Here is an 8,652-nt window from a genome sequence, read left to right as displayed (position 1 = left end):
GGGAAACCTTTGAGATACTCGCTCCAGAAGTTAGAATTCTGTGATAACCTGTGGTTAAATTCTCTGGGAATATCTTAGTAGTCTTATACCCAAGGAAGCTACCAAAAAGGAACCTTCCATCAGGACGCCATGGCTATCTCACCCAAAAATAGATTTTTCACTTCGCTCAAAATCCGTTATTTGAGTGCTGTACAGTGAAATAATGTGCTTTGTGAATTTCTTGTAGGGAAAGCCCTTTTTTTAAATTTGATATTATTTTACTCTTTGGTTGCTACTATAATCAATCTACAATGTAAACAATGATTTCTCAAAAAAAAAAAAAAAAAAAAAAAAAAAAAAAAAAAAAAAAAAAAAAAAATTGGGCGCATCAGCATGCTGCTTGTCACAGATCTTGAGAGTATAGTAAAAGTATTAGTGGGTTACAATTGTTTTCAGTAAGCCAACAGTAATAAATATATATAATTCATAATATTATAAATGCAATCTTGAAAAAATATAGAAGCCTCATTTTAAGATCAGTTTAATATATTGTAGGACTTGAAGTGTATGCTTCATAACATGTGAGATTTTGGAGAGACCCTACGTTTCACATAGACTAGGACAGGCCATATATTTTGCTTATTTTCTAAGCTTTCCTGGTTGATGTAAAATATATGACTTCAAGATTTTCTATACATCTACTGTATATCATATGTCTAATAGAAGAAAGTTATATCAACCTGAAACCTCTTCCTTTTCACATGGTACTTCCCTTATAGTAACTTGATTGTAAATACTACTTCTGTTGTTTGTTTCCCTTCTAAAAAAGGCTAGCTGTCAACTGTTGAATTTAAAAAAATTCTCAGACTTTTCTCCAGCACTTTCTTCAATATTTGATTGTAGGCTGTAACAATCTTATCCCTCTATGCTTTACATACTTTAAAGAATGACCTCTCATAATACATAAATACAAACTAACCTTTTCCTTCCCAAATAGTATGCTTTCAGACTGTTATCTCTATACAAAGATTTTATTGTTTACATGGTATGAAGGAAAACTGATCATTTGTGATTATAATTTTTGAAGTAGTTTCATTGCATGCTCCTCCATCTGTCTTTACTTTCTTTGTATTCCACCCTTTAAAAATAGGAAAGAAATTTTATAATATTTTTTCATATAGAAACTTTGGGCTTGTACTGCTCAATAATTACACACTAGCCTCTCATTAAATATTGGGCATATATTTGAATGCTTCTCTTTTTTAAGAAAAGACTGTAAAAGCTGCTTAATGTAGTGACATTTACTGTACAGTATAAAACTATCTATGATTTTCTGAGTATATATCTACTGAAAACCAGTTAACATAATAAACAATACTGCAAAGGAAATGATGAAAGGACTGACTATAATATAAGACTAGACTCTTTAAACTGTAATACTGTATAACACATAGTACGTACAGTGATTTTAAACGTTCTATGAGGCAAATATGGAATCTTAATATTAAAATTGAATTCAATACTTACCGGGTCTCTTTGCTTCCTTGCCGAAACTCACAGTTTTCTGACCTTTAACATTAAGGAATTAAATAATTCTCTCATTCCCTCACTCAGTTGCCTTTACCTCAAAGTATGTTATGGTTCAGAAACGCCATCTGTAGTACTATATGGTAAATGATATTGGCTTGGTGACGCTTAATATTTTGAAGTCAAATTTGAGCCGAAAGAATCTCTTTACTGTACATTAATGGGGAGGCGGGTGGGAATTAGGTCAACCCCAGGTAAGCATTCAAGTAATGGATATTTTTGTTGAAATCTTGTTATTTCAATGAAAGATATCTTGCTGATGGACATTGGAATGTGTTCGAAGGAAGGATTCGACAGTAAATACGAAGTGTAACCGAGCCGTTATCGTTTATTACCATAAACCCCCACAGATGGTGTTCCCAAACCATAAAATACTAGGGGGAGTAAGACAATTGGAATGAGGGGGATAGAGAATTATTCCAATTATTTCATTTTAGAGGTGGAAAAGCAGAGGGCTTTGGTAAGAAAGAAAGGTGAACCACAGGTAAGATTCATTAAAATAATACTTCATACATGCTGAATTGACTAGGTTAGACTAGCATAATGAATACTGTAACAGAATGATTAGAAAACTGAAAACTGTGATGATGCTATTAAGGAATTTACTGTTATTATAAGACAATTAGAATGGACATTGTCTAGGTACATTATCTACACAGCTGAAGATGCTCTAAATAAAATAAATTCAACAAAGTATTACTTTCATATTTTGCAAGCACTCAAAAACTGGGCTTTATGAAACAAATTAGAAATAGAATTACCATTCAACTGCTGGTGTATTTTTAAAATGTTGATATAGTATTTATTTCCCAAATGTATTGAGATACCAACATACTGATTATGATAGATTAGTGAATTTGTAAAATGATCAGGTTCACTTTACATGAATAAAGTAAGCCACATTTGATAACATGAAGTTTCTTGTGTTATTTGATGGAGACATTTGTACAGTACTGAATAGTGAATGTAAGATTTAAAGCCTCAAATACTGTGTTCAACCAGATAAATTCATTTGAGGAGAACAAGTAAATACAAAACACCCAGTCCTTAAAAAGTAGTGAGATCAAGACTTTATAAAAAATTACTCATGAAAGTATAGTAACTATTAAACTAAAATGTCATTTCAAACTTAACTCCTCTCTCTCTCCCTCTGTAGATACCTTATACTGTATGAAGTAAATGAGGAAAACTTAAGAGTATTCCTAACTCAATTAGCAGCGTTTTAGATAACCTCTACATAATTTAATGGTATATTGTATTCATACTTTCATTGACATCGTGCAATGGACTGGGTAAGCTAATTAATAATGGTAAGATCAACCCTTTTAACCCTCAAAACCCCTTAAAACATAGTCCATGCCTGGGTATTTTTACTCCACTTAGCGCTATCATACATAATGTATGACCAGTATTCCTTATTTTACTTTCAGTTAATATGCAAAAAAGATTTATTTATAAATTATGTAAAACTGTATATCAACGGAAAGGAAATTCATACAGCTATGTGATAAGATTTTAAAAAAAATCTTAGTACTGATAGTTTTTTTGTTAAGATGAGTTAAGACTTGTAAATGGGTCTGGTGATAAGGTGAAAAATTTACTTGCGCAGGGCTGGGATTGAAAGGGTTAATAACTGTGCAAATAGATTCATATAAATTATATCAGTGACAATAATACTGTTAGTGATCCTAGGCATATCCCATTTCCATAAATCTACTTCTACATGTATTTAAAATCTCATCTCAAGATTTTTTTGTAATATGAAATAAAAGATTGGAAGAGAAAGAAGTACAATTAATGCAGAATTTTTCATCAAGTTGATTATATAATCATTATGCAATCCATATATTGAACCTGTATCGTAAGTCCACGGGTACAGGAGTTCTCGCCAACAAATCCCTTTGGCACACCATCGATCCTCCATTGCTTCCCAAAACCTTTAAAGAAAAAGTAAAAGTAAACCATGAATAAAAATTATACATATAATAAACAAATCTCATTTAATTTTACTTAAACTTTTATAAGTGATAGTGGAAGGGTGGAAGGAAGATATCTATGCTGAAATGAAACGCCTCCATCTTACCCATTTGCCTTTTATTCGCTGCTCTCTCTCTCTCTCTCTCTCTCTCTCTCTCTCTCTCTCTCTCTCTCTCTCTCTCTCTCTCTCTCTCCACTTCATCGCCGCACATCCAAAATTCAAACCAATATGGTGTATTTTACCTTTTTTTTTTTTTTTTTACATTACTGTATTTTAAATATTTAACTTAGCCGGTGAATATATAATAGCTGCAACTCTGTTGCTTGACAGACACATACAATAAAAACTCGCCAGCGATCGCTATACAGGTTGCGGGTGTGCCCACCAGCGCCAACTGTCGGCCAGATACCACTCTCGATGTAAACAAAGACTCAATTTCTTCTCTGTCGACGTGTCGACAAGACGTACTTTTACTCGCTGTAGAACCTGGAGTTTTCTCAACATATTTGGTGAAGTACTTCATTTTGGTTTGAGCTTTCGCAGTGCAGGTGTTTTATCTTCATCTTAAATCTTGAACTCGTTTTTGGATAGATTTAATTTTTGATGACAAAGAGAGTATGGACTTTCTTTGACTTTTAAATGGCCGACCCTTCCCTTAGACGGAAGTGGGTTTAGGCTTTTAGCATTTATCTTATCACGTTATAAATTAATTATAGATTTTCCTCTATATATTTTATATCTCACCGCCTTTATTAGGCCTCTTCGATTAACTTTCCATTTATAATAAACATAAAAATAAATTTTAATGATTTGTTTATATGCGACCTTTACTGAGAGTAGGCGGTCCTAACTTGGAAACCGAAGTTAAACAACGTTGAGCCCTTTCAATCGTAAATAGCTTTTAAAGAGCTAATGATTTAAAACTTTTTAAATGAATATTTTTTAATAGATATTTTATGAAAGATTTTCTTTGAATAGTCTTCGTACTGTTTTCAAAGATGAACTAACGTTTAGTTTATTTATGCTACGCAGTTTGCGCTCTATCGTTACGATAGAGAGAGAGAGTATCACGGTTTCACTTTGCAGAAAGAGTAAATCGATTCTGACGTTTTGTTCATTCTTCTTTCAAAGCTTAAATGTTTTAAATTCTATTTTAAAGGAACTTTTTAATTGAAAAACCTTTCAGTTTTTTTCCTTTGGTCAAATAACATGTTTTTTTGATGAAACGTAATTGGGCTCTTCTCTTAGGTGCGAAATCAAGAGAGAAAGAGAGATAGAGACGGAGGGGGAGAGAGGAGAGAAAACGTTCCGTTCAAGCGGGTAACGTTGTTCTCGAGTTACTCTCGTCCCTAGTCTCTGTACGGAGAGTAAGGATAAAACGTTTTTAGTTTTATTCTCGTCCCCAGGCAATGTACGGTGAGAGATTGAAAACGTAGTTTTGAATGAACTAGTGTTTAGTCTCTTCCCCAGCCACTGAATTTTTTATCTTAAAAGATGTTTACTGTTTTTTGCTGGTATTAATGTGCTTGCATTATACGACTGATTTCGCTATTACTACCTTTTGATGAGGGTAGAATTGCGTGCTTCAGGTAGAAATCAGTAAAAGTTTCGATTTCAGTGAAATAAGTGCAAAACAGAAAATCGTAGTGATAAAGTGATATTGCGCAAAGTGTTACAGTGTTGCGACCGAGGGTTCGTCTGTTCGTGCCTGTCGTTCACCTAGTCCGGGACCTCTTGCAAGCTCCCAAGCCCAGGGGAGAAGTAATGTCGTACGACTTATGGGTTCGAGAGGCCTTGATCAGCGAACAGACGTTCCCTCTATGGTATCGGGTGTATCTTACCAAGATCTCCCCTACCATAAGGCGAGAGAGACAATTTTCTCCTCGTCATCCGAAGGCTTTTCGCATAAGAAACCGGAAACAAGGTTTCGAGGCCCTTAAGCGAAAGTCAGTCCTTTCAGGACAGGTCCAGCGTCCTGGTTGTAGCCATTAGGACAGCTCTGACCCTATGCAGTCATCGGAAAACTGCTCGCCGCCTAACAAAAGCGTAACACAGACTCCGAGAGTCTTTTTGTTGGCAAGGTTTTGCGGTCTCAGACGTTACCCTCGTCTCTTACCGCAACCTTTTCCGTTGATCCTAAATGGGTTGTACGGCAAGACATGCAGAATAAGCTTGCCTCCCTTATGGAAGACTATTCTGCCGATTAGTCCGTTGAGTCTAGCCGTTTATCTCATCGAGATCCTGGCTTTCAGCCAACCTAAAGTTCCTTTGTGCGTCCTGTTGACGTTGGCGTAGCTAAGTCACGTCAGTCAGGTTGTTTAGAACCACACTCGATGCGGTCTCGTGTGGATTTTCAGCCACATTTGGACGTTAGGCCACTTGCTGATGCTCCTGTTGACGTTCAGGACGTTCGCTAACAATCGGAGTTGACTTGTTTTGACGCTGTGCGTCAACCTCCGCATTCTAGAGTTGTTTTGACTGCTCAGTCTAGGCGGTCAAAGCAGTCTCGAGTGGACGCTGTGCGTCCTCACGCACCTGTTGTTGTTGACAGTTCACAGACTGTCAAGCAGTTACATGACGTTGCGTCCTGGTCTCTCGCACCTGTTGTTGTTGACAGTTCACAGACTGTCAAGCAGTTACATGACGTTGCGTCCTGGTCCGCTACTAATGCACCAGTGCGTGTGGACTCTGCTTGTAAAGCATTGCCACCACAGTAGGTCTCTCCCTTGCTTGAGACTCAGCTATTATCGGACAAGGTTCCTTTAGATGAGGAAGTTGCTGTTCCCCCTCCTACGGATATTCCCTTGAGGACTCTGTCAGACGGAGAGGAGCCTAAAGCTGCTTAGCCCTCTATGGACTTTAAATAAATCATGCTGATTTTTAAGGATCTTTGTCCGGATTTTTTTGTAACTGCTGCTCCTCGTTCGCCTAAACGTCAGAGCTTACACTAGGCCTAGCTACTTCAAAGCCGTTGTTTTATAAGCTAGTGCTCTCTCGCTCTCCTAGAGAGCTTTACGTTTGCTAGGCGACTGGTTTATCACCAGGAGGAGTTTGGGGATACAGCCTTTGCTTTCCCTTCTTTTAAACTGGCTTATAGAGCGAGATTCTGATATGACACGAGAGAAGTTCTCGGCTTGGGAGTTCCTGCCTCTGCCCAGATAGACTTCTCAAATCTCGTAGACTCTCCCTGGCGCCTGGCCAGGAGACGCTCCAAGATTTTACAGGTCAACTTCACAGCTGTTTTCGAGCCTTTGAAGTTTTGCTGTACAATTATGTCATGCATAAACAAGGCTTTCAGGGATGGCTCCAATGATCTGACAGCCACGTTCTCTGCAGGGACAAGTCCCTCAGGGATGGCTCCATGATTTGGCAGCCATGTTCACTGCAGGAGTACGTAAGAGGCAAGTGCGCTCAATGTATTCATTGTCAAGACAAACTTCACGATGAAGTCTACCAGGCTGTCTTGACAGCATTATGGAAGGCGACTGGATGGTCCCTCTCGACCTTCAGGAGGCATACTTCCACATTCCTATACACCCGGATTCCCAACCGTTTCTGAGGTTTGTTTACAGGAATGTGGGGTACCAGTTTCGAGCTATCGGAGATCAGAGCCTCCCTGTACTTGGACGACTGGCTTCTCAGAGCCTCTTCCAGTCATCGCTGTCTGAAGGATCTCAATTGGACTCTAGATCTGACCAAGGAATTGGGACTCCTAGTCAATTTGGAAAAGTCACAGCTGGTCCCATCCCAAACTATTCTGTATTTAGGGATGGAGATTCACAGTCAAGTTTTTCGGGCTTTTCCGTCGGCCCCCAGGAATAGATCAAGCCCTGCTCTCCATCCAGAAGATGCTGAAGAAAGAACGCTGCTCAGTCAGGCTGTGGATGAGTCTGGTAGGGACGCTGTCATCCCTGGAGCAATTTGTCTCGCTAGGAAGACTACACCTCCGTCCTCTTCAATTCCATCTGGCTTTTCACTGGAAAAAGGACAAGACGCTAGAGGCGGTCTCGATCCCGATTTCCGAAAAGATAAAGTCTTGTCTGACTTGGTGGAAGGACAATATCAGCCTACGAGAGGGTCTTCCCCTGGCAGTTCAGATACCCAATCACGTTCTCTTCTCGGACGCATCGGACTTGGGCTGGGGCGCGACGCTGGACGGTCGGGAATGCTCAGGTCTGTGGAACTCGAGTCAGAGGAGCATGCATATCAACAGCAAGGAGCTTTTGGCGGTTCATCTGGCCTTGATAAGCTTCGAGAATCTCCTTCGAGGCAAGGTGGTGGAGGTAAACTCGGACAACACCACGGCCTTGGCGTACATTTCCAAACAGGGAGGTACCCACTCACTGACTTTGTACGAGATCGCAAGGGACCTGCTCATCTGGTCAAAGATCTAGGCATCTCCCTAGTAACGAGGTTCATCCAGGGCGACTTGAACGTCCTAGCAGATTGTCTCAGTCGGAAAGGTCAAGTAATTCCAACCGAATGGACCCTCCACAAGGATGTGTGCAAGAGACTTTGGGCGACTTGGGGTCAACCCACCATAGATCTCTTTGCAACCTCGCTGACCAAGAGGCTTCCAATCTATTGCTCTCCAGTCCCGGACCCAGCAGCAATACATATAGATGCCTTCCTCCTAGATTGGTCACATCTAGATCTTTACGCATTCCCACCATTCAAGATTGTCAACAAGGTACTGCAGAAATTCGCCTCTCACGAAGGAACAAGGTTGACGTTAGTTGCTCCCCTCTGGCCCGCGAGAGAATGGTTCACCGAGGTACTTCGATGGCTAGTAGACGTTCCCAGAAGTCTTCCTCTAAGAGTAGACCTTCTACGTCAACCACACGTAAAGAAGGTACACCAAAGCCTCCACGCTCTTCGTCTGACTGCCTTCAGACTATCGAAAGACTCTCGAGAGCTAGAGGCTTTTCAAAGGAGGCAGCCAGTGCGATTGCTAGAGCAAGGAGAGCGTCTACCATTAGAGTCTACCAATCGAAGTGGGAAGTCTTCCGAGACTGGTGCAAGTCAGTTTCCGTATCCTCGACCAGTACCTCTGTAGCCCAAATAGCTGATTTTCTATTACTGTATACCTGAGAAAAGTACGAGCCCTT

At 39.7% G+C, this 8,652-nt stretch overlaps 1 protein-coding gene across 1 annotated transcript in view; it reads right to left on the bottom strand.

Moving 5' to 3' along the window:
- Positions 1-334: 334 nt before the first annotated feature.
- LOC137632621 (tectonic-2-like) overlaps positions 335-8,652 on the bottom strand; it is a 61,897-nt gene continuing 53,579 nt past the window's right edge. The window contains exon 6 of the mRNA XM_068364683.1: positions 335-3,503. Within this exon, the coding sequence (XP_068220784.1) occupies positions 3,296-3,503 (208 nt within the window). The 3' untranslated portion in view covers positions 335-3,295. The remainder of the gene's footprint in view (positions 3,504-8,652) is intronic.

This window comes from Palaemon carinicauda, chromosome 41 (genome assembly GCF_036898095.1).
Source record: "Palaemon carinicauda isolate YSFRI2023 chromosome 41, ASM3689809v2, whole genome shotgun sequence".
Classification (NCBI taxonomy): Eukaryota; Metazoa; Arthropoda; class Malacostraca; order Decapoda; family Palaemonidae; genus Palaemon; species Palaemon carinicauda.
The sequence above is the reverse complement of the archived record's forward strand: the minus strand, read 5'-3'. Positions and strand labels throughout refer to the sequence as shown.